The 26,081-nt window shown below is 53.7% G+C and overlaps 1 protein-coding gene across 1 annotated transcript; it reads right to left on the reverse strand.

The window, feature by feature from the left end:
* Positions 1-6,570: 6,570 nt before the first annotated feature.
* Positions 6,571-25,700, reverse strand: SDC4 (syndecan 4). Its single transcript, XM_045981121.1, has 5 exons — positions 25,596-25,700; positions 13,846-13,984; positions 12,695-12,741; positions 11,646-11,844; positions 6,571-8,663 (listed from the first exon to the last, which is right to left on the reverse strand). Exons 1-5 carry the CDS (start codon positions 25,662-25,664, stop codon positions 8,512-8,514), a joined length of 606 nt encoding a protein of 201 aa, XP_045837077.1. The 5' UTR covers positions 25,665-25,700; the 3' UTR covers positions 6,571-8,511.
* Between the last annotated feature and the right edge of the window lie 381 nt (positions 25,701-26,081).

Below are 26,081 nucleotides of genomic sequence, written 5' to 3' on the forward strand. Positions count from 1 at the left end.
CAGCGGGATGCAGTCCTGCAGATCAGGGATTCCTCTATGCCAAGGGAGAGTCTGATCTGCATGACCCACCTCCCCAAAGAGTGGGGTGCTTAGTGTACTCCCTTTCACCCTTACACACACAGAAGGGACCACAAGTCTGATGGAACAGAGAGCCTGCCTTTTTGACCCCTTCTGGAGAAGGAATGGCATTCAGAAGCAGCTAGCATCCCGGAGCTCCTGTCCTTGCCCCAGGGCCCACCTGCTGGGTCTGGGGATAAGTTACCCTCTTAGCTATGCCCCCCCACAATCCATGCAAAGATGCTCCCCAGGCCCAGGGACAAACACAGGATACAAAACACAGGTTGACTCCGGGCAGAACTCCTGGGATCAACTGGGCAAAAACCAGGCCACTCTGCATGGGGTCTGGGGATCAAATCACAGTCCATCCTGATCCACCCACCCCTACTTTGTCAAGTCTGTGGTTTACAAGGAAGCAGAAAAACCAGGCAGGGTTCTGGCTCTGGCCGTTGGAACCAAGGATGTAGATATACCTTGGGTGCCAGAGTCCGGAACCAGTCCCCATGGTGCCCCGTGGAGAGAACTGATCTGAAATGCAGGTTCAGAGCTCTTACCCCTCTCGGCCCTTCCTTGAATTGTGAGCAAGCACCCATTTCCCAAGGGGAGGAGGTGACCTTTGCTCTTTAAACCTCCCAAAGTTTTCAGGAAGCTCTGTCATCCGCCATCAGCCGGCTAAAACCCGCTATGGCAAGGAAGGAGAAGCTTGCTGAAGGGCCCTCGTGCCCCTGAGAACGCATCCTGTCCCAGGAATGCAGCAAACAAGTTGAATGGGAAATGGCCCTCACTCAAGAGCCCGCCTCACGAGAGTTTGCTCTCATGGCCCCGTGATGTTGTTGAAGAAGGAAGCCACTTGTAAGAGACTGAGTTTCACAGCACACCACACAGGGCACTGGGGCACGAGGGCCCATTCAGCTCTGCCCTCAAGGACTTCCTCTGCCACTCCACAGGCAGGAGTCCTGGAAGCCAAGATCCCAGGTTGTCCTGAGAGCCCAGGCCCAGCGGTGCAGCTCTGTCTTCTTTGGTACTCCCCTCAGGGAACCGTAGTGTCCTTGGTCCCACCTGTGCGCCCGCGTGGAAGTCGGTGACCTCACAGCTCCAGCCCTGGCCTGGCTTCTGAGTTCCAGCTTTTGTTCTGTGCTTGGAGGTCCTCCTAGCCCCGAACCTGAATCCCTCTGACATCTTGTCCCCTCGCTGTCCACCTTCCCCCATTCCCTAGCTTCTTCCCTCACACCTCTCCGTCATGGAGGCCTAAGGGCTCCACCTCTCCACCGTGTCTCTTACACTAGAATAGGCTTCCTTCTTTCCTCTCCCTCCACCTACTATGCTGTTCTCCAAATCCAGCTCAAATAGCACCTCTTCCAAGATTTCCCCAGGGGAGGACTAGCTAGCTTCATACCTTATGGGTGGGACCCAGTGCAAAATGAAAAAGTATGTGGGGGGATAAAAGGAGAAAATGAAAAGGTATGGTACCTTGTTCAAACATTAAGAATTTCAAGACAGCAACACCGAGCATAAAAATCAAGGCAGGCCCTTCTAAGTACGGAGTCTCGAATGACCGCACAATTCACATACCCTGGCCCCACCCCGTGTTTCCCTAGAACTTCACCGGGACCCTGTAGCCACCCACCCTGGATCAAAGGGCTTTATGTACGTGTTGATTGTCCCCTCTAGACTGTGAGCTCCTGGGCAAAGAGGCTCATGGCTGTGTCCTAGAGGGCACACTAGCCTACCTTGAACTTTGAGTGGGGCTCAACAAATAACCAAAAGCTGTGCGCCGCATTCGCAATTAGGAGATTTGCAAGTGCAAAGTGAGGCCAGCAGGTGGCACTGTTTCCCGCCCAAGAGTTACGTTTTCATTTACTTCTCATTCAAGAACTATTCGGGTCTTAAAACCTAATCTTAACATTTTCACACTGTCAGGATCAGAACTCCAGGGTTGAGAATCCTTGCTCGAGTCCATATTTCTCCAAGTTTTACAGACGAGGCAACAGGCTCGGAGAGAAGGCCCACGAAACTCCAAGAACTGGCTGATGGCAGAGCCCAGTTTAAATCCTATACTCTTGATGCTAAATCTGGGACTCTGGGGTTCTCAGAGCAAGAATAAAGTCAAAATCTCGGTTCTAAAATCTCCTAGTTTACCGGCTCACGTTGCCTGAGGTTCCGCCATAACCAACCTAGTCTACAGGCTTGAGCATTGACTCTTGGGTTTCTCTCTCTTTTGTTTCTTTTAAGTGGGGTTTTCTCAGAGGAACTATTAAAACCGCAGTGTGGAAAAAAAAAAAAACAAAAAAACAAAAAAAAAACCGCAGTGTGGGTAGAATTCTCAGACACCTTCCTCCCTGGGGAAGACTGTAGACTGCTGAAGGCACAGACCGCGAAGACAGCAAGGAAGGGAGGAAACAGCTTCAAGGAGAATGAAACCAATTAGATAATGTCCACTAAGTTCTCTAAGAGTCATCTCTGACCATACTCACCAAAAAAAGGCCCTCCAGGCAGGCTTGGCTCTCTTCCCAACCCCCAGGGAAAAAGGCAGGCAGGGCAGTAGTGGCACAATAATGCTTTCAGGGGCCGAAGGGGTAAACACCTGCTCCAGCTGGCTGTGGGCGCCAGAGGCAGGCAAAGTTCTAGGGGAAGGCAAAGCCCTGTGACCAACTTCTTTATGGAGTCACTTTGATGATGGGGGTTAATGGGGAGCCTACTCTGCTCATCCCCCAGCCCCCATCTCTTTCAACTGTCCCCCTCTCCTCCCCAGCCCTAGCTGGTGTCTGAAAGGGTGCCTGCCAATCACGCCTCATCCTGGCAAGGAGTATCCTGGGCTTGGCTGATTTTGTCCTGATACACATATATATATTCCCTCCTCACGCTTAATGATTCATGTGTATTTTCAGAGGGATCACCTTAAAATCAAGGAATACAAATGGTCGCTTTCCAGACAACAGCCATCTTGGAGGCAAAGTTTTATGTTGAAGCTGGGCAGGTTTGTCAAGTCGCTTAAACGCTCGGTGCTTCTGTTGCCCCTTCTGTAAATGGGGAAGTATTGGTTTCACAAGGCATCACGAGGAGTAAAATAACCAATATATGTAAAACACTTTCAACAAGACCTGACCCACTGTCCCCACTTTATATGGGAGCCTTGCTGTCATTGTCATTCCTCCAGAAGTACATTTAGAGGTGATCCAGACATTGTGCCCGCTCGATTTCACGGATGGGCAAAGTGGTGACCCAGAGACAGGTAACCTTCCTCTATTAGTTTTTTTTTTTTTTTAAAGATTTTATTTATCATTTGACAGACAGAGATCACAAGTAGGCAGAGAGGCAGGCAGAGAGAGTGAGAGGGAAGCAGGCTCCCTACTGAGCAGAGACCCCGATGCGGGACTCGATCCCAGGACCCCGAGACCATGACCCGAGCTGAAGGCAGCGTCCTAAACCACTGAGCCACCCAGGCAGGCTCCCTACCGAGCAGAGAGCCCGATGCGGGACTTGATCCCAGGACCCCGAGACCATGACCCGAGCCGAAGGCAGCGGCCTAAACCACTGAGCCACCCAGGCGCCCCCTGTATTAGTTTTCTATGTTGTGTAACAAACTACCACAGATAATGGGTGAAGATAACACCTGTTTACTGTCCCATAGTTTCCACGGATTGGGAGTCCAAGTAATTGCTTAGCTGGTACATCTGCTAAGGGTTTCCCCAGACCATAATCAAGGTGTGAGCCAGAGCTCACAGGGCAGTCTGTCTGAGGCAAAGGGTCCTATTCCAAGCTCACAGTTGGCAAAACTCATGTCCTTGTAGCTGTAGAACTCATGGAAGCTTGCTTTGTCAAGGCCAACAGGAGAGCATCTCTCTTATCAGGAGGGTTCCAGACCCTCTTATCTGTGCTTTCAAATCATTAAGCCTGGCCCGCCCAAGGTCCTCTCCCTTTTTACTAATTCAAAAATCAACTAATTTGGGACATCGGTTACCTCTGCAAAACCCCTTGGCCTTTCCTATCTCATGTAACCTGGTCATAGAAGTGGCCTCCATCATGTTCACAGGTCCTACCGACATTCAAGGGGAAAGAATATACAGGTGTCTACCACAGGGGGCAGAATTATCGGGGGCCACCTTAGAATTCTGACTCTCTCACGCCCCAAAACTACGTAGCAAATTCCTGGCAAGAGGGAATCTTTTGGGCCTATAGGCCTCCCCATGCCCCATGGAGGAATTGCCCCATACAGGGGTCCATGTTTTTACTGCTTCAGGAAAATGGCAAGATCATGAACAAAACGGCTCAATATTGTCTAAAATCTACTTTGCATCCTGTGCCCAATCCTCAGAAATAATATTATCCCAAGTTGCACTCAGAGTTAACACTTAGGGAAATTAAGCCCTGTCCAGAGTTGGCCAGCAGCCAGGATATATGGAACCCAGCCTTTAAGATGGCTTCTAAGGGGTCTTGCTTCCTGGAGTGTCCTTTCACAATGAATGGGGCTGACCTGTGTGACCAAGAGGCTACTTCGTGGAAGTGACAGAGCGGGACCCGAGGTTTGGCCATACAAGGCATTGTACTTTCCACCTGGCTCTCATGGGTCACTGTCTGGGGAAAGGCAGCCGCCATGTCATGAAGACACACAATCGGCCCTTGAGGGTCCACATGGCAAGGAACTGCGGCCTCCTGTCAACAGCCTGCAGCACCAACTTGCCAGACATGTGGGTGAGCCACCTTGGAAGTGGATCCTCCAAGCCAGGTCAAGCTTCCAGATGACTGCCGCCTTCATCAGCATTCTGACGACAACTTCGTGAGGCCCCACACCCCCTAGCTCAGCTGTTCCCACATTCCTGATCTGCAGAAACTCTGCGAGATCGTGGTCCTTAGCCCCTACATCAGGGGTAATTTTGCACAGTAATAGGTCATAGAGGGGCCTCTTGGAGCTAAGCTTACCCAAAGGATGGCGCTGATGAGGAGAATAGGGTGCCTTTTGTTGAGCACCTTCTGATCCCCGGCTCTGACCTTCCCCTCTGCAGGCTGTTGGCACACAAGCTTTGTAAAAGCTGAAATCCAAGTCCAGGGGTCCTGAGCCACCGTCTCCTATCACCCGACACAGGCCTGACAGAGATTTCTGGAACAGTGGAAATGCTCTGCCTGTGTTTGCATGGCCCAGAGCGGCAGCAGCTGGACGTGGCTGTTGACCCCTTGAGATGCAGCCGGGACAACTGAGGAACTGTTTCTGTTTTTAAAAATTACTTTCAACTGAAACAGCCACGTGGCCACCAGCTACCAGGTCTCACAGATGTGAGGAACTTCTTCGAGAACCCGGTTATGAGGAACAGAGATCCGCTCAAGCCACCTGGGCCTCGGGAGGGACTTGAGGCCAGGCTGGCTGCTTCAGAGGGGGTTAACAGTCCCAAGCGGCCTCCAGTGAAGGACCTTGGGCCACACAAAAGCTCTGATGGGCAATGTGGCTGTGGGTGGACTCCGGATCCCAAGTGCCTGGGCTCAAATCCCACCTCTATGCTTGGTCAGCTGGTTTACTCCGGACCGAGTCCTGTAACCTCTTAGCTGCAGCACCCCCGTCTCTATAATGGGGACACGGACAGCACCCACTTTGTGGAATCGTTGTGCCAAAGAGCGGGTGCTGGTGTGAAGCAGAGTGGGTTCTGGCACAGGCATGTGACCTGAGGGTTTGCTTCTACTGCCAGTTCCTCTGCGTCCTTCCCCTCACCCCAGCTAAGCACTGGGAGACACGGCACCAAGCTTAGACCACCAAAGCCCTGGAATTCAGGCTTAACTCTGCAGACAAGCTAAGGGCAGGTTTCCCCCTTGGTAAAAGGCTTTTACCAGGATCAAGAGAGGCACCGATGGGCTCTGTCCAGACCTGCCTACCACAATGCCTGCAGAGGCCAAGCAGAGTGACAGCAGGTGGACGAAGACTATGGGAACCTACAGAACCCACGTCTAGACAGGATCCTGCCTGTGAGCAACTTCCAGTTGCGGCCATGTGGCTGGAGAGGAGCCAAATCTTTTGAGTTTTCCCCCAGAGTAGTGGGGAATCTGGATTTACATGGGGAAACACTCTCATTTCTATAGTTGACACCTGATCCAAGGACTTGTTTGAAACAAGGTACCATCTGAACAAAACACCAAGGCAGGCACGACAAGCCCACAGGTTGCCATGTGCACTTTTATTTCTTGAAGAGAGACAGAGAGTGAGAGGGCAGGAGCAGGGAGAGGGAGAAACAGGCTACCTGCTGAGCAGGGAGCCCAATGTGGGGCTCAATCCCAGGACTATTGGATCATGACCTCAGCCGAAGGCAGTTGCCCAACCAACTGAGCCACCCAGGAGCCCGCCATTTGCACTCTCTGATTCTCCTCCCCTCCAGGCCCTTCCTTGGCTTCGTACATCTCTGCCTTTGGTGTCTGGCCCCACGAATGGGATCTGGTCAGGCAACTCTCTCAGGCTCCACTGCTATCAAGGGATACAGAACCCCGAAAGGATGACTTCTTACAAACTTTAAAAATGACAGAGACGGGCAATCTAGAAAGTACCAGGTTTTATTATCTTATCAAAAAAAAAAAATTAAGTAACAGACAACAGTGTGAGGTGACCCTTTGATGTGCTCACTCCCAACACAGCCAGGGGGAAAGGACAGGCAAGGGGGAGGAGGGCAGTGCACAGGACCCAGCCAGCTGGGACCCCAGGTTGTAGGGGTGAAGGATGCAGGAGGCAAGGACGACTCCCCTGTACCCCAGCCAGTGGGGACAGGAGAAGAGGCGGCCTGCCCAGGCTAGGCCACCAGGCCTCTTCGTGGAGCAGCAGGGTCACCGATAACAAGCTTCAGGGCCAGGGCCCCATCAGCCCTCACCATCCTCCCGGTTTGCCCAGGGAGATAAGTTCCCCCCCCCCCCCTCCGCAAGGCTGGGGCTGGGACTTGTTAAGTCAGTTTCATTCTCTAGGTCTGTGGTTCAACAGGTGGACATGGTCTCTACCTGCGTGTTCACTAAAGCAGCCACGAGTCACATGTGGCAAATGAGCACTTGAAATGTGGTTAGTGTAAATAGGAAGGAATTTTTCACTTTACGCAATTTTCATTGATTTGAATAGCCACATGTGGCCAGTGGCCACCGTAGTGGATAGCACAGCTCTCCAATTTTCTCAGAAATTTGGAGAGAGCAAAGAAACACCAGTTGGGCTCAAGACAGAACTGCCTACCCTCAACAACTCCAGCCCAATCAGGAGAAGGCACCAGGAACCGGGAGAGAGCGAAGAGAGAGAGAGAGAAAGAGAGGCAAAAACCCACTCAGCCACATGAAAATCCACTCACTCAACCATCCAGCCAACCTCAAATGGGACATATCACACTATTTCCTGAAAAAATATATTTATCTATTTTTCTAGAACCAAGGAAGAATAATAATATATTACAAGAAAAGAGACACAAATATCCCACCATCCCCTACATTATATTTTGGGATCTGCTAGAAAACTGTTTCAGCAAAAGCTACTCCTTAAGAGGAAGCAGCTTCAGAAAGGGCCAAGGTCATCAGCAGGGAGAGTGTTAAGTATTAAAAAAAAAAGAGGGGGGGAGGATATTTAAAGAAAAGGAGGAAAGAGGGCCCTATCTGAAGCTATAAATAGTAAAAAAAAAAAAATTAATAAAAATCGTATCTCCGTCTCTTCTCTCATCTTCGAGAAACAAAAATAAAAAAAGCCATTAAATACAAACTTCGCAGGTACTGTGGAAAGTGCAAGAGAGCGGAGAATGTCTCGGCTTCGGCACACTCTTGCCCAGGCAGAGGCCCTACACCAAGGAATGAACCAATCAGAAAAAACTACCCCGCTTACGGTAGACTTGCAAATACTCTGCAAATCCATTCCAGTATGAACTTCAATTCTTCTCCCCACCCTCCCTCCTTCCCCACGCCCTCCCCCAAATAAAAAAGGTCGATTTCCAAAAAGTCAACTTGAAAGAGCCGAGAATGGCCCAAGGTATGCCACAGACTCCTGTAGTGTGGTCACAAGTGCCCTTGGATGGACACGTCTCAAGGTGCAGATGGTTCTAGTTCCTTCTCCTGGCTCCTTTTCACAAGAGGGAGGGAGAAGGCTGCTGGGGGCAGAGCTCCAGCAGGACTCCCGTCCCAGCTTCAGAGGGGCTCTGGGTGAGGCAGGTTCAGGACAGGTTGTACGCTGGGCCCACATTTTTAAGTTTAAGATCAAGAAAGGATCCAATCCCAGACCTGCCTTCAGCAAGGCCAAGGGTAACCCTATTTTTCTGCCAGGACAACCGAGGCCCAGAGAATCAAGAGGAGGCAGGAACAGAAGATGATGTCTCTTCCGACACTTGAAACATTATCAGAGCTGGAGGTGCTGAAAGGTCAGTATTAGGTAGCCCTCCCCCTACCCTAACGTCCACCCTTCAATCCTTCGGCTTCCCTCCCCCGTGGAGGTCCAAGCCAATCAGTGCCCAGGCGGGCGCTTCAGGCATAGAACTCGTTGGTGGGGGCTTTCGTGTAGATGGGTTTCTTGCCCAGGTCGTAGGTGCCTTCGTCCTTCTTCTTCAGGCGGTACACCAGCAGCAGGACCAGGAACACGGCGAAGAGGATGCCCACGCCGCCACCCACGATCAGAGCTGCAGGGGAAGAATGGGGACAACTGTAGGTCAGGACCTTGGACACACTGCCAAGTCCCCCCAGTCAGCTCTCTTCCATCCCATCTAGCCTCCCCCTTGCTGTCACCTGTGCTCAGAACGACCTCATTCACAAGCCTGGGGGTGGTGGTGGGGGGTCACTGTTAAGTCACTGAAGACCACAGGGCCAGCGTGGCAAAGCCACCATTCCAACCTGCACCTGCTGGAGCCCACAGCCAGGCATGCCCCTGCAACAGCTTAGCACCGCATGGCCGGGAGCCAGCAAACCCCCAGGCTGCGACAACCCGCCTTACATACTCGCCCCCCCCGCCAGGCCCGAGTATGGCGCACTGCGTAGCAGACTGTGTGCGCGCACACCTGCCCGGACAGGTACACAAGCGCCCCACCCACACACGGGCACGCTACCAAACCCAGCTCGGACATGCGAACGTGGGGCCATGCTACTGTGTCACAGGCAATGACATATTGTGGTTTCCTCTCCTCCGTGTGCAGCTCAGGGGCTGAGCCTACAACCCACTCCTGCTACTCATCGCTGGCTGTGCCATAGGGCAAGCGCCTTCATCTCTCTCACTGCAAAATGGAAACAGGAGGACCTTTCTCACGCATGGGTCCTCAGGATTAAATAAATCAACCCACCGTGAATACTCAGAACAATGCACGGTGGAGGCTCAGTACTCACCAACTGTAAACTCTGGTGGTTACGTGTGTCCCCAGCACCCTGAACTCGGTCTGGCACGCCAGTTATGTGCTTAAGAAATGACTCTCCCCATTCAGCTCAGAGCAGAGCACTGGCCAAAGGTGCCTGCTGGGGTCAGGCAGACATGGGCTGCTGACCTCAGGTGAACAGCTGTTTTGCAGAACGCCAGGCTGCCTGATGGGCTCTATCCTGCTTGTTGAGGGGGCAGGGTTAGGTCACAGAATCCTTGCTGGGGCAGACTGAGTCCCCTAATTCGGTCTTAACCAGGGTTAAGGAGATTAATTGTCCATCCCTGCACATACTCCCAATCTATGCACAGAACAGGGGCAGAATGGCACAGAGCAGCTCGGGAAGGTTCTTTCTTGGCTAAAACTCTATGAAAAAGCAACAACAAAGTGACTCCCCAAAATACAGAAAAAGCACATGGAATGAGGTTTCAATTCCATGACTGTTTTTTTATCACCTTTCCCCACTGATAACCTCCTGGCTCTTCTGATCGGGACATTGGTCTGCCCTGGGCCTCTCTTTGCACAAGGTTAAGGTTCAAGGACAGTCTCAAAAGTGACTGTGGTCCTAGGTTCAAATACCAGGGCTAGTTTTGTGACTTTGGACATGTGATTTGGCTTCTCCTGAGCCTCCAGACAGCCGGATGTACCTGTCTGATCGGATTGTGGGGACTCAGTGAGGGAGGCACACGGATCAGAAGGCATCTAGCAAGCACCTGAGAAACTCCCAGGTGCCACCGGGATGCTACTAGAATGGACGGTCTCACCCCAACTAGCACAACAGTACACCACTTCTCACATGAAGATCTTACGCGTGCCTAATTCTCAACTGGAAGGATTAAGAGATGACTTCGCTTTGGTTCTGTCTCTTGTTATGTGACCCAAGCAAGTGGTTTGCTTTCTCTGGGCCTCAGTCTTCCCATTTATAAGACACACTTGCTTGGACTAGATCAGTGATTTTAACATTTTTCTTTAAAAGCAGCAAAACCCTTAGCTGGTGCAAGAAAAACCCTATGCTGATCCCACGTACGCCAGCTAAAAGCGAAACTCTGTGGTTGAAAAAGATGGGGGAGGTTTTACCAAATATTCAGAAGCTTAGAAGGTGAAAAGGTCTCTAAGGGCTTCTCTGGTTCCAACAGCACCCACTACCCCTCTTACATGGCACAGCAACCAGGAGGCCAGGATGAAGGCTGAGCTGGGCCCAAGGTCACCTGGGGTTATATTCTCCCAGGAGCCTTATCTGCAAAATGCAGGGCACAGGGCTCTTCCCTTGCACTGCAAACCTCCAGGGAGGTACTGGCCCAGTTGGCTGCCAGGAGACAGGAGTAACCAAGCCTGGGCCCGAGGCACCCATTCACCAGGTTGGTTCATGCAGGCAGCCCTTGGCCTATTAAGACTTGGCCAGAAAGACAGTTCCCTCTGACAACCCAGCCCCAGCTTTGGTGATCCCAGAGCTGCCAGGGAGGGGAAAAGGGAGCTGTCGCCACCCCAGATGAAGACGTCGCCCGAAGCCCCACCCTGGGGCAGAGCTCCCAGGACGGCACACCAGTCGAGAACCTTGTGACTCTCACATCATGCCAATCCTGAACCTCTTTCTCCAGGCCTCGGTGTCTTAATCTGTCATAGGAAGGACCTCGATATGCCACCCAGGATTTAGTCAGTGAGGACTCAATGACAGCTTGTACCAACAAATCAGGAAAGTGCTTTCCGGGTGCCCAAATTATTTCAGATTCTAATTTTCAAGGAGTTATGACACTAATCGAAGGGGTAGCATTGTACCCATTCAGAGAGGAGGAAACTGAGACTCCCCTCCTCTAATGGGGTTGGAAAGCTTCTCAGCCAAGGTCATAAGGCTGTCAAGTGACCAAGCGGGTGGATGGGGAGACAACCCAATCCAAGGAGTCTTGGGACTTTCAAGGGACTTTCAAGGGAAGTCAATGTTTAATAATTAACTCCCCAGTACCAACCACCCCCCAGGTTGTGCAAACGTTTTGAAAGCAAGACAGAAGGACTTAATAAGGCAAGTGACTACTCTCACGCTGTTCTTCAGAAACCTTTGATATGCAATTCTTCCTTTCTTCCTCCCCCTCCGGCAGGCTACAAGCCCGGTCAGACCCACCCCCTGGGGAGGGGTAGTCCTTAAGGCTCCAGGGTACCCTGTAGTGGGAAGGAAGGGGTACCAAGGAGCCCAAGGCATCTGTGTCTGCAGCACCATCTCCCCCAGGTCCCCTCCCCCTTCCAAGTCTCTAGTGAGAACCTCACCTGCCAGAACCTCGGTCCTCTCGAAGATGCTGCTGCCCTGCGCAGTGCTGGACATGGACACCCTGTTAGACACGTCCTCGTCCCCTTCAAACGGCGAGATCCTTTTGGGGATGACCTCGTTCTCCTCCAATTCCTTGTGTTCAGTGGGGACCCAGCTGTCAGGCCCTGTCCTCTCAGGGATATGGTTATCTAGAGGCACCTGGATGGGGCAGGAGGAGGAGAGACAAACACTCAGCGTGGCCTCGGGACGCACCGCGGGCAGGGGACAAGAACACTCCCTCCCTCCCAGGGAGGGAGTCTGCTTCTGCCATCTTGCTGGCTGAACCAGGTGGGCCTGGGACAGAAAGCAGCACCAACCAACCTCTCAAGCACTATGCCATCGAATGCTCACCCTCAACCTTTCCAGATCTGTCCCAAATGGGGAATGAATAATGGCACCGGGGTGCTAGGCATTCACTGCTGGTCAGTGGATATTTGAGAATCACCACCCGGAGGGCAGTGTGGCAAAGCTGCAGGCAGAAACTGCTTGCCCTTTAAGGCAGTAACTTTGCCTACGGGACTCTGTCCCAAGTTGCTAATCGGAGATTTGAGGGAAAGACGCCTGCTTAGTGTTAGAATTTCAGGAAGTCAAAAGATCATAAATAACATTTTCATCAATAAGGGAGAAACAGTGAACTAGGTAGGATTATGCAGCCTATACAAATGCCCAGGAAGCACATTTAATTATGGGGGCAAACAGACTCAAACTCCTGACCACTTTAAGTGAAGAATACAGCACACACAACTGTTATCTACAGTTTGATATCTGTGCTGGGAAATACCTAGGAATGCACAGAAAGGAGGCTGGAAACACATCTAAGTGTTGACAGTGATTATCCCTGCAGGAAGGATGGCCCACCCACGACCCACAGTTGTGCCTGCCCCTAGGAAGCCAAGGCCACAAATAAAAGCTTTCTTGCAGCGGGAGGTCAGACCCTCAACTTATGGACCCCTCCATAGGTGTTAAAGAGGAGCACGTGGGGAGAGGCAAAAAAGCATGAATTACTCACCAGGGGTTGGATTACTTTAGGAAGGATCTGGGGGTCCTCTGAGTCATCTGGAAGGTCAGAAAGGCTGTGTGAGTGTGAGGCCACTTCTCCTTAAATACAGGACCTCCCCCTTTATCAGCCACGGCTGGTGGGAGTCCTAATGTACAACCCTCCTATGCTCAAGGTATAGCAAGTGGCCATTCCCACCCCACCTTCAGTTACCTCATCTGTAAAATGGGCTCCCTGGTTCTTTCACAAGAATGCTGGGCAGGGAGCGGAGCAGATGCTCTGTGAGCTCCAGACCCCTGCTCTGTAACCCCTGCTCTTGGATTCAGGGACCTGGGTGGCTCAGTGGGTTAAAGCCTCTGCCTTCGGCTCAGGTCAGTATCTCAGGTCCTGGGATCGAGCCCCGCCTTGGGCTCTCTGCTCAGCAGGGAGCCTGCTTCCCCTCTCTCTCTGCCTGCCTCTCTGCCTACTTGTGATCTCTATCAAATAAATAAATAAAATCTTTAAAAAAATAAATATGAGACTATCTTTCATAGCATTTACAGATTTGGAATCCAAGGCTCAGAGGTCACAGGGAGGCAGAGTGAACTCAAGACTATGCGACTCTGAAGCTCCAACTTCCCAACTTTCAACACCCCTCTGCACCCAGGAAGGATGCTTCTGGAGGAGCCAGGGAGTCAAAGATGACCAGTAACAGCCCTAGCTCCCCCTCATCCAGGGCCTGGAAGCCTGGGCCCCTTCACCCACTCCCCACCCCCCAAAGCAGGAGCTTGTTCCTGGCTCCCCACCCACACCTCTGCCCACACATGCTCCCAGGCCTTTGAGCAGGTCCTTCTCCTTTTCAGAAGAAAACACTGTCAGGTCTTTCCAGCCCCACCCCCACCAAGCCCCCAGCCACAGGCAGACAGGTCCAGGCCAGTGCTCAGAAAACCTAGAGCTACAAATGAACTCCAAGCAACAAATAACTTGCCCAAGGAGGGTTGCCAGGAATGGAAAAGGGTTGATAGTTAACTTTTGTTTCCTCTTTTTTGAGAGGGGAGGAGCACTGCAGGAAACCACCGGGAACCAAATCCAAGTTTCCAGGCGAGCTCACTACCCTGTGCTCGGTGAGGTCACTTTCCCTTCAGCCCTAGGACCCCAGACAGCCCACCACACACCCTCCATACCCAGATCTCCAGAGCCAGACAGCTCGAAGTCATCGGGTTCCTGCCCAGGGCCCCCAACATCCTCGTCATCTGGTAGGGCTCCAGAAAAGTATCGGCCTTCTAGGAGGTCTTGGGGGTCAATGACTTCGGTCTCTCGGATCTAGAATGAAACAGGAAGTCACATCAGCCACATCAGTAGCCCCCCCCCCCCCCACCGTGCTCTGTAACAGCCCCCGGGCCCCCAAAACACAGTGAAGTGGGCATTCAGTAAGATAACCCGGGGTGCTGGAATGTAATCAGACCAGAACCTGGAGACCACCCCTCCTGGTCCCCAACTTGCTGTGTGACCTTAGGCAAAATAAATCTCTTTCCCAACCTGGGCTAATAAAACTCATCGAGTTTTATTTATTAAAACTCATCAACATTAAATATTACTAGTTACCACTGACTAAACAGTTACTATGTGTCAGTCCCTGTTCTTAACACCTAAGGCATGTCTTTAACCTCATTTTACAACCAAGGAAACTGGGCATTTCCTTTTCACACCAGCAGCAGGTGGAAGTGTGAGGATTCAGCATCCAGCTGCCTGACGACAGAAGCACACTGGCTGGAGGGTCTAACACTCGAGGCTTCCAGGATGCTCCTGGAGTCACGGCTGATTCACCCCAAGCGGGGAAAGGGCTGCCAGCCCTGGTCTTGCCCAGTCTAGGACACCCTTCCCAGCTGACTCAGACTGGGCTGGGACAGACAGAGCTGGCTCACCCACACCCTAGGGCAGCCTCAGGCCAGGCACTGCGTAGACTTGGTGACTCCCAAGTCCATTAGCACACTCTTCTACTCAGTTCTCCAGCATCTCCCACAGATCTGTTCTGTACCAGCCCAGGAGAGGGCACAGAGAGGCACCCTGTGGACGGATCATCCCCTCCAGCACCCACAAATGTCCTCCGTCCCTACCCCACGGGGGCCCAGCCCATCACATCACAGCAGAATCTTAAGTCCACTTCCACCAAGAAGCTTTCAAAGGAAAAAGTATGAAGGTCCAGGGAGGCAAAGGCTTCCCCAAGGTCCGATTAAGAACATCAGCTACTCTGTTCCCATCTCCCAGAGCTCACAAGGGTAGGAAACATTCAGAATGCTTACCACCTTTCTCTCTGCTCTGGGGCTAAGGCTTCCCAAAGAACAACAACCCTGAGCAAAGTTCATCCCCCCCTCCGCCATTTACTCAGATACTAAAGTGCCTACAATTTGCCAAAAGAGTTGGGGTTTCGAGGAAGTTCGATACACACCCCTCCTCTAAACATTCTCCTCCTCTTTCCCAGAGCCTCTAACTGAAGGAGACAGGGGCTCTGCTCACAACCCCCAGAATACCAGCTACAGAGGCCAGGGAGGCCCCGTCCTCTCATTTCACAGAACCGGAGAGAACTTGAGCTCTGGACAGGGGAGTGACTTGCCTAAGGTCACAGAACTGAGTCAGCCAGACAATTCAAGAGTGGAGAGGCCAAGTGTCGTTTTGACTGCCCCAGGCTGTCCCTGTACAGCCAGCGGAGACTGTCAGTGATGGGAGTGGGGGTGGGGGGGGTGGATATCTGTTCCTAGAACAAGGTAAGCCTTGCAGGAGAGGCCAAGGCTCGTCAGAACTTCCTCCACTGGCTTCCGGGGCGAGGTGGGCAGGACCTGACTCCAATGCCCTCTTCCACCCCCGGAAGCGCAGATGCTGGATTCCGGGAAGGGAGGAGGAGGGTCAGGTTAGGGGGAAGTCAGCTGGCACGCAGCCCTCTTCCAGCGGATGGGACAGTCTTTGCCAAACACTGGGCACATGTGGGGGTGGGGAGCCAGAAGGGGTTAAGCCCGGGTTGGGGATGACTTCATGACTCGGGAATCAGGAGCTGCTGAGCTGCTGGTGTTGGAATTCCAGCCCCCGCACACAGCCCCGTGCCTGTGGCTTCGGTTTGGCAGCTTGGGAGGAAGGCTGCCTCACAGCGGTTGCGAAACTGTCCCTGGGGCGAGGTCCCTGGGCTCCCACCCTCATCTCCTGCCCCAAATTCCCCCAGGCCCCAGATCGCAAAGAGCAGGACCTCTCAAGCCCTTAGCAAAGGGAGTCCATTCTCCTGATAAATCCTGTGCAGAAGTGGAACCGGGGCCTCAGAAAGGTTAAGTGGCTTGCCCAAGGTCACTTTGGCAGAAAATGGCCACGCTGGACCAGAACCAGGCACAGGTCACCTGAGCCTTTCACCACATGCGCACGAACACCTGCAGGAACACACGTGCACACAGAATGCCCAGCCACCCAAGCTAGGCGGGAGCCCTAGTGAGTGGAGGTCAAATGCAGCCCAGTGGAGGAAAAAAAAAATGGTCCTTTGGCTACTTGTTGACCTGGCCCGGAGACCAGACCACCTGTGCGAGTCACAGCTCCAAGTCCCCCAGAAAGGGTCTGGGGTCCCAACACTGGGCAGTTTCAGGTAATGTTCTTGTCCCCTGGAGCCCTGGAATGTTGTTTACTCGTCCTGCCCTTCTTTTACTATGTGAAAGTGCTAAGGGGTGTTTCAAAACAACCCACAGAATTAGCATGCTGATTGGCTGAGTTACTCGCTCAGTTTTTCATTAGCTAGATGGAGACTAAGAGAGGAATGGTGGTCTCGAAACCAAAGCTGAAACCCAGATTCACTGGCAGTTCAGCCCTCTCAGGGGTTGCCTGCTGATCCCTCCCCTTTCCTTTCTAGACCAGGTTCCTGGAGAGGATAGACGGCTTGGCTAAGATCGCACCAGGGGTCAGCGGCATGGCCAGTTGTCGACCCAGTCAGACACCTATCCCAGGGCACTCAGGACACATTAGAGGGGCCAATGTGCCTTCCTCCAGCAAGTCTCAGGGCCTGGAAGAAGCTCTGGGGGGCATGCTCATGGGAGGGCACAGGAAAGCAAATCCCTCTTCCAGAAGCACCCTCTCTCTGTTCCTCTCTGCCCCTGACTCCTGACAAGAGGGAGATTCCCAAATGGGAACCCTTTAAGACTAGCTCAGCAATGGGCAAGCATCATGGGCAAGCATCCCTTTGTGTGTACGGGGGTGAGGGGCATGCCAGCAGCCGGCCCTTGCCTCACCCGCTTTGCAGACTAGGCCCATTCAGGCTGGGGTGGATCTGAAGAACCAGGCCACTCAGCAGCCAGAATCGGCCTTGACCAGAGAGGACCTACCGTGCCCCCAGAGGTGCTTACCCATCTGTTCCCCATTCACCGCCATCCCTGCCTGCGCGGACCGTGTGTTCACAGGTAAGCGTGCACACACAGGCATGCTCTCTGGGCCCTCGGGGTCTCCTTTCTCACAAACCGCAACAGAAATCACCAGCTGAATAGGTCCGTGGGCCTGGGTCCCACAGACCCTGCTTGCCGTGGGGCTGGTGGGCACCTGGGGTTGGTGCCCGGGGGCTTGAGATGCTGGATGCCTCCCCAGATTAGCCACAGAAGAGGGGGGGAGGTGCGCTTCTGTTCCAAAGGAACTAACACCTGCCACCAGAAGGTAACCAAGGCCGCTGAGCCGTATGGTCTCATTTTATAGAGCCGTATGGTCTCATTTTATAACCTGGCAAACATTAAGACAAAGGACTTTGCCAAGGACTCCCAAGCACTTGGCAGTAGAGCTGGACTTAGAACCTAGGTCTCCATGCTTGAAGCTGGCGTTGTCCCCCCACCCCGCCCCGCTTCAAGGATTTTGACTGCAAAACTAAGGGTCTCAGCAAATCCACAGGCTGCAGCTGTCATTCCAGACATTTCCACATCCAGTCCTTATACTACAGTCACGGAGCTAGGAAAAGGTCACCAACCCAAGCCCAAAGTCCTCCAGCTTCAGTCCTCAGGGAAAAAAGCACACGCAGGGTCTGGGGTGACTCGCTGAAATATCCACTTTGTGCCAGGCACCAAGCTGGATTATTCTCCCCTTTATGAGCTCATCTGTCCAGCCCAATAGTCTTGAAACGTGCTCTGGCCATTCTGCAGGGGAACTCGGGTGTAACGGAGTCATTTATTCAAAGTCACACAACTAGAAAGCAACGGAGCTGGCATTTGAACCCAGATCTTTCTCAAGACCATGCCTCAGCCACAACCAGAGTTCTCACCGCCACCCACGCGTCACCTCTCCACCCCAGCCCTACGTTGCCAGGCCAGGCTCCGTCAGGGCACGAACAAAGGTGAAAGTGATACTGCTTGAACAAAAGAAGAAAAACTTGGCTGGGGCACCAGTGAGAAGTTCAGGGTCAAGGCCTGGTCAGCTGGTGGGAGGAAAAGAGCGAGGAGAGCTTCCCCCTCCCCCAACTCTGCCCTCAGGCTCCTTCGCCAGCAGAGGTAGGGTCAGGGACACACTTGACCTTTCTTTCAGGAGGTGAGACCAGAAGGACAATCCTGCAAGCCAAATTCAAGGCGGCGGGGAAGGGGGGGGCGGGTAGCAAGGACATTGGGCTCCGACTACTGAACCCACCACAGTGATTCTGACCAGAGATTCCCCAGAAGGGGCCTCTGGTACAATCACTGTCTTCCCCCATCCCCTCTTCAGAAGGGTCAGGTATCCCACAGAAGGAGCAAACCGGGGAGCCACAAGCAGAGCTCTAGACGGCTGAAATGAAGGATCTGCCAGCACCGTGGTTACCCACAAGCAAAGCAGAGTCTGGCCACTTTCTAACTAACGGAGTCTTGGGGTATACATCTCATCTTGAACTCTCAGCTTTCTCTTTTGGTCAGCAGGGCTAGGAGTGCCCTGCAGGAAGATGAGAATTAAGTGCAATGCATCAGTGTGTGCAAGGGACCCAGCATAAGGCCTGGTACACAGCAGGTGCTCAATGAGTCAAAGCTATTATTAATCCCCACCTGCCTTCCTTCAGGCTAAAGGGATTAGCGCTCAAAGGGTTCAGAGAGACCAGGGAAAAGCTGTGGAAACAGTTCCATTGCTAGAAAGTGGTCAGTGGATGGGGGTTGGGGGGAGTGTGCTTTGCAAATCATGAATAAATACCTATAATGAGTTTACTTTGCTTCTGGGACCAGACTTTTCAACAACCAACCAGGTCCCTTGAAACTGCAAAGAACCCAGAGATGGGTCCATACAACTTGGCAGTCCCCGTTCTAATAAGAATGGAGCAGAAGAAACTCAGTGGTATTTTTCCAAAAAGAAGCAAAAAGCAGTGACCAGAGACACCTGACATTCTACTGAGGGACCTGTACCCCCCGGGGTATTTCCTGACCTGCTTTGGGGAAAAAAAAAAAATATTGAAAGGCAGAAAGAAACCACACACCAATCCACAGCCTGGTGCTCTGGTAACTGAAGGGTTAAGGCAGGTCTGGGGTTCGAATGTCAGCTCTGCCCACTCCAAGGTCGGGTTACTCTGAACACAATCACTCCGGAGAGAAGCCAGGCCTGGCAGTGCCAGCAGCCAACTTTTCACCAACCCCCCAGGGCATCTCATCCACAGCAAGGGCTCCAGGATCCTGGGGTGCCAGCTAGGATGGGAGTTGGGGGGGGGGGTCTCCTGCATTCCAGCAGGTGATGGGGATTTTCCCCACTGCCTGTCTGCCCACCTGTAAAAGACGCTTCTCAAAGAGACAAGCCTCCCTCTGTCTCAGGGCCTGGTAACCAAGCTGGGCACTGCTCCGATTACTGCTGGAGACAGCCGGGAGGGGGGCTGGCTCCCCGAGGGCCAGAGAGACAGAGGTGTATTGAAGCTGGGGCGTGTAATCTAGGCAGCAGATCCGAAGTCCCTGCTGGATCCATGGGCGGGAGGTAAACAAGCCTCCCATGTTCTCCAGAGCAGAGTCGATAGCCTTGTCTCAGCTGATTAGATCAGCCCTGGGTGCTGGCTTCCTGCCCCTTCCCAGGCTCCCCCCTTCACACACACACCCACATGGGGAAGCCACTGCTCCAGACCGGGTCAGTCTGTCCCACAGACTTCTCCCAGCCGGTCTTTCCCGGGGCAAGGAGTGTCCCACTCGCTCCCTGTGACCGGCCACGGCTCATCCCTGCCCCCATGGCCTGAGGTCCGAGTGGTACAGCCAGTCCCACAGGCCTGGCCACAACCAACAGGCTCCACCAAGTCACTGTTTCCACACATACCAGCCTCTCCCTGCCTCCCCTTTCCATTACCCCAGGTGTCACCTGACTAGCCAGCCTCTTCTACTGTGCCAGAGAAAACTGGGGCAGCAGAGCCCCGGGCCTGCAGGGTGGGGGAGGGGAGAGGCTAAGTAAGAGGGACTGGCCAGGGGGTGGGGGTGGTGAGTAACTGGGGGCACAGACAGGGTCAAAGTAGCAGGGATAGGTGGGGGGACTGTAGAAGGCCTAAGCTGGGAAGAACTGTTCAAATCAAAAAGCGATCCACGGGGACTCCTGGAGCCCTCTGGACAGGACAGCAAGTTTTGAACCCCAAGAACTGTTTAACTATCGGTTTACATTTTCAGCATGCACTCAGATGCCACTTCCCTGAAGCCAACATCTGGCCCGGGGAAGAACCCTCGTCTACCTGCTCACAATAAACTAAGATCACGCCAGCACTTTACAAGTTTGCCAAACACCGATTATGACCCTTAAGTGACACACCGGGTGTTTAACTGAGGACACATTGGCGAAGTGACTTATTAACTAACTACACGTCCCGGGGTGAGCAGCAGAGCTGCGATGGTGACTCAGGTTTTTCTGGCTGTGAAATGGACCCACTGGGGAACCCTGAGTTCTAGTCACCCTGCCTCTGGCAGACAGGGCCAAAGGGCCTGGCCAGATGCAGGGACGTGCCTGAAGGTCACCCGTGAGTTACTAACTAACCAGCCCAAGAAGTCAGGCTTCCAGTCCTTCTAGGGTTAAATCAGGCCCCAACTGTTGACAGAGGCCTTCTCCTCCCTCTCCAGGCACTGAAAACCTACTGGCTTTTTCAGACATTGTACCTCTCACGCCCCTTCTGCAAGGCCAGAGTGCTACTTGCAATGTACTCAGCCTCCGTAGGCCTAGAAATTCTGAGCCTCTAACTGGGGAAGGGGACCTGCTGGGGCTTTGTCCAGGTGGTCCCACGCCTTTAGCAAACCCCCACCACCCTCCAGTGCTGCTGGCAAACAGCTCAGAGAGGGCTTCCCACAGATCCCAGCGGGAGGGGTGGGGCTGCTGAGAACTGGTTCTTGTTTAAATATAAACCCATCGGATAATTAGCGAACAGTCCACTTCTAAAATAAACAAACAGGAGATCTGAACTCCATCCGCCCCACCCTGGACTCCTCCCTTCCCACCTTGTTGGGGGGCGGGGGGAGTGGAAGGAAGAGAGTGTTCCAGGAGCCCTGGGACTGGGATCCTCCAAGGTAAACGACCACCTGGTGTCCTGTCACTAAGAATGCGACCTCCCTCCCAGGCACATGTTGTTAAGATTTACCTGCAGCCTCACCACAACGCCCAGGAAGCAGCGGCCGGGGAGACTGGCCGACGTGCCCACCGCCCCGTGGCTAGTAGAGGTGGACTTCACACCCCTGCAAGTCAGGTCAGTCTGGGCCCAAACTACCGTTCCAGAGCTCTCCAGCCAGTTCCAGGTAGCAAGGAGAGGGTGTCAGAAAAATCAGCCTCCTGGGGTGCCGTCCTATCTGGACGGCACCAGCTTTGCTCTGGTTGCTCAGAACTTTCTGGGAAACAGCTCTACCTGCTCTGCACAGGTCCCAAGCCCAATTCTGAAGGCTGGCTGGATTCGCACCGTGTCAGAGCCCACCCACCCACAAGGCACGGGAAGGCCCGAGGCCTAGGACCGGCATTTCCTGCACAGCCCCTCGAAGTCCGGGGTGCTCGGTCACTATCTCGAATAGGGTCTCAGAGGACAAGGTAGAACTCTGGAGCCCATTCCAACACCCCCACCAGAGTCATCCCACTAGCCAGGAAATGGGTGACTCAGGCCGGCCGCCGCTCTCCTTCTGTGATTCACAGGCCCTGTCCAGCCCCTTCCCCCAATTTGAAGTGGTCATTTGGAAATCACACCCACCAGTCCAGGAGGCTGAGAACAACCAGAAGCCCATTCCTCCCAAGGGGGAACTGGGGCTGGAAGCCCAGCCTGGCTCTCCCAGCTCCGCATTCAGGACGGCCCAGCACTCCAAGTCCTTGGAAAAGCCCTCTGTTTCCAGGAGCTGGGGATGGCAAGAGCTGAATGTCTCCACCCCCCAGCTTCTCTTGTTTAGGATCTTCACCCAGGGGGCCAAGAAACCTTCCCTACCCCCCCCCCACCCCCCAGCGGTGTGTTTTCAGAGCAGGAAGGACCCTTGGAGGGCTTTAGCCCAAGATGGGCTTATTACATGAAGGACATGGAGTCCTACTAAAGATAGAGCTCATTTGCTCAAGGTCACCTGGCAGTTCAGAGGCAGAACTCAAGGTATCTGCCTTCAAACCCAGCTGATTTCCTCATATGGAGTGTTCTCTGAAGATGCTCTAATCAGACTCTTTGTATTATCAGAGAGACCTGGTTCTGACCTGGGCAAGCCACTATCCTCCTCTGAGCATCAGTTTCTTATAAAAATAGAGGTAATAAAACCTACCTCGCGGTTTCCCTGGAAGACCTTCCTATTCGTGATAAACAAACTCGGTGCACCTTTCAGAATTACGTTACATACATTAATTCATTCATACATACATGTATTCATTCACTTAGGATTCGCTGAGTCCTAAGGGACCAGTATTTCACTGAAGATGAAAACAGCAGAAATTCCCTCCGCCATGGGTGGAAGTGGTTATGTGTGGTGGGGATGGGGAAATACTTGAGCTGAAAAGGGCATTCAAGGTCATTTGTTTCAAACCCCATTTTACAGATGGCAGAATCTCAATCTCACAGAACCATGGCCCAAATATCCTTTTTGGCAGCTCTCCGGGCTTCTAAGAATTCCAAAGAGTTCTCACTGGCCACTCAAGGGTCCCAGAGCCCCTGGGCTTCTGCCCCACTCCTACCTTGGTGCAGTTAAGGGAGAGAATTCTTAAGGAGACCAGAAACATCTCTAAGCTAAAATACACTTTCCCAGAACCCACTGGGCCTGGTGCCACATCGGCAGGCTGTGCCCCTGGGCAGCAATACCTGAGGGGAGGGTGAAGGGGGGGCGTCCAGCTCCCAAAACAAGGCTGTCTTTAACTGGCTGGGGAAGGAGTGGCAGGAAAGCAGTTCAGGGGAATGCTCCCAGCTGGACAGGAAGAACTGGTTTGGGATAGAAAGCCCCGCCAAGGAAGAGGCTGGCTGCTCAGACTGGGTTCCCTTCCCAAAACTTGTGGCACCAAGCCCTTGGGGTTAGGGGTAGGATACCACGCAAGGGGAGGGCAGGCCTTTGGTTAAACCTAAAACTTGGGGAGGGGCCTCAACAGCACGACTGGAGGGAGACCTCAGTTCCCCCATCAGTAAAGTAGGCATAATACAATCCCCATATGCTGGGCTTTTCATGAGGATAAAATGCACCAGACCTGGCATTTGGAAAGCCCTCAACAAATCCTAACTGCCATCAGCAAACCCCTTCCCCCTGGGCCTGTTTTCTCCACCTGCAAAAAGACGGCAGGCGTCTCCATCGTTATTTACTCAGCTATGACTAGGTCTGATTTTTCCCGCCACAACCTTGGCAGGAAGGGGAGAGGGGAGGCAAAAGGGTAAGTCCTGTGACCCAATGAGAGGTGGAAGGTCTGTGACACTCGCCAGGAAGGGGAGTGCTAAGGTCAGGATGAGAGGGTCAGGCACCTCTCTGGACACCTCTCTGTGGAAGGGAAGCAGCTGCTCGGGGCCTACTCCTCCCCAGCTGATGGGCCACCATTCGCAGGACTGACACAGCTGCGCTCCCCCAAACCGTATCCTTCCAACTGCCCCCAGGACCCAGCTGTCTGCTCCTCACCATGAAGCACCTGCCGACTCAGCAGCCCCTGAACTGGGACTGCTGTGTGACTGGACCCAACTTGACACGCCTTCAACGGTCTCCCCAGCTGCTTGACTCCAACACATCTCTCGGGGACCTAGGGAGCAGCAGGCGTAGGCTGGGGTCCGGCTCAGACACTAACCTTCCGGTCAGGTTGCCCTTAATTTGGGTCATCCCCTCACTCTGGGCCCCCGTTCCCTTCCACCTCAGAATTCCTTGAGGCTGGCCAGCCCTGAGGATGAGACACAAGGACAGCCACTCAGAAAGCATCGGACTGCAGTTTATCATCGTTAAGAGCAGAAACTTGGAAGCCTGGCTGCCTAAATTTGAGTGACTCAGCCCCTTATTAGCTGTGGGACCTCGGGTAAGTTAGCTAACCTCCTCAGCCTCAGGACCCACTTAAGAGCAGTAAACTGCGGGGTTGTCAGAATTAAGCTAGTTAACAGACTATTAGAATAGCCATTAGAAAGCTATTAGAACACCATAAGGCACACCATAAGTGCTAAATATTTGCTTTCATCACTGCCTGCTTGAACTCATGCTGGCAGGTTCTTCTCCGGGTCTCACTCATTCTTCAACAGAAGCCTGCCAGGCAGAAAGGACTTTCCCGGAAGCCCGTAAGAAAAAGGAACCCCATAAAGAATTCAACAATGAGGGGCGCCTGGGTGGCTCAGTGGTTTAAGCCGCTGCCTTCGGTTCAGGTCATGATCTCAGGGTGCTGGGATCGAGTCCCGCTTCGGGCTCTCTGCTCGGCAGGGTGCCTGCTTCCCTCTCACTCTCTCTGCCTGCCTCTCTGCCTGCTTGTGATCTCTCTCTGTCAAATAAATAAATAAAATCTTAAAAAAAAAAAAAAAGAATTCAACAATGATTAAACTCTACAGACTTTCTCTCCCCCCAAATGGGGGGGCTTACGGGCATGAAGGGGGCACAGAGCTGGGGTCCCTGGGGACCAGACAGCTTCTCCCATCAATTCCCACTCCTCCAACTTCCCAGATGAGATTGTCACCCTCCTCCCCCACTGGCTGCTGGGATGAATGGAGCTTCTGGTGGCCTAGGGTTTTGTAAAACTAGGACAGGGACAACCAGGCATTGAGAGGAGAGCTTCTTGGATCTCACTGAGGCCTTCTCTCCCCCAACCCCCTTTACCCCACTCAAGATGCATGCTCCGATTTCCCCTGTGCAGCTAGACAAAAATAAACAGTATTCTCGCAGAAGGCTAAGGTTCAACTCCTGGTGAAGTGCTGAGCCCAAATCATCCCTCCCCTCTGCCCTTGAAGGATCAGAGCGGGCCCTAAAGCAGCACTGGTCATCTCCAGTTGCGCTCCCCCAAGCCCAATGTGCAGATGGGGAAACTGACACTCAGAAGGGCCATGGGCTTGCCCTGTCACAAGCCAGTGGCAGGGCTGGGGCCAGACCCGTCAGGGCTCAGTTCTTCACCCCCTGGTGTGTGAAACAAGGCCCCCGCACAAACGGTCCCCCTCCCCCTTCCGAGTAAACGCAGCCCCCTCGTCCCCAGGCCCTGTAGGATTCTAGAGCCGCCGCTTACGGAGGTCGAGCAGAGGGGGACCCAGGACTCGGAGCCTGCCCCAGGATCACCAGCGAAGGGCGCGAGTGTGGGGACAGAAGAGGTGACACCGGCTTAGTCACGTCCGAGCCTGGAGCGCGCCGCGGGGCCGAGGCCAGCAGAGGCGGGAAGAGCAACAGGCTGGGGCGCACGTTCGCGCGGGGTAGCCACCCGGGCCCGGCACCTCCCCGTGACCCCAGAGCCAAGTTTCCAGCAAGTTTCCCTGGCCTCGGCGTCCAATTGGGGGAGGCGCGGCTCCCCGAGCCCCCCATCCCAGGCCCCCAGGAACAAAGGAGGCACCGGGCCGCCCCCCCGGAGATTTCCAAGCACCTACCGATTCGGCAGCGGCGGCGGGGGCGCCCACGAGGAGCAGCAGCAACGCGAGCAGGCGGGCGGTGGCCATGGTACCGCGGTCCACAGAAGGCGCGCAGGCGAATGACCAGAGCCAGCGTGTGGCCCCCACTCTTATAGGCGGTGGGCGGCCCCCCGCCCCGGCCCCGCCCCGCCCCGCCCGGAATTCCCCTGCGAAAGCGGGGCCTCGGGGCGCTGCGCCCGCCCACGCGGCTGGAAACCCCGAGGGATCCGCCCGGCTCGCGCCCGGAGCTCGAGATCTACCCCGAGTCCCTGTCCTCTTTATTTCTTTGATGCCCTGCCAGGCAGGCCCCGAGAGATCACTGCGTCTAAACCCATTTTATACCTGGGGAACTTGAGGACACGGACTTGTCCAGGGTCTTCAGTTTTTAGACCCGCGTTCCTCAAAAGCGGTGAGCTCCCCTCTGCGGGTACGGAACACATTCCGCATGGGACGTGAACATGCGTA

The sequence above is a fragment of the Meles meles genome, chromosome 16 (genome assembly GCF_922984935.1).
Source record: "Meles meles chromosome 16, mMelMel3.1 paternal haplotype, whole genome shotgun sequence".
Taxonomy (NCBI): domain Eukaryota; kingdom Metazoa; phylum Chordata; class Mammalia; order Carnivora; family Mustelidae; genus Meles; species Meles meles.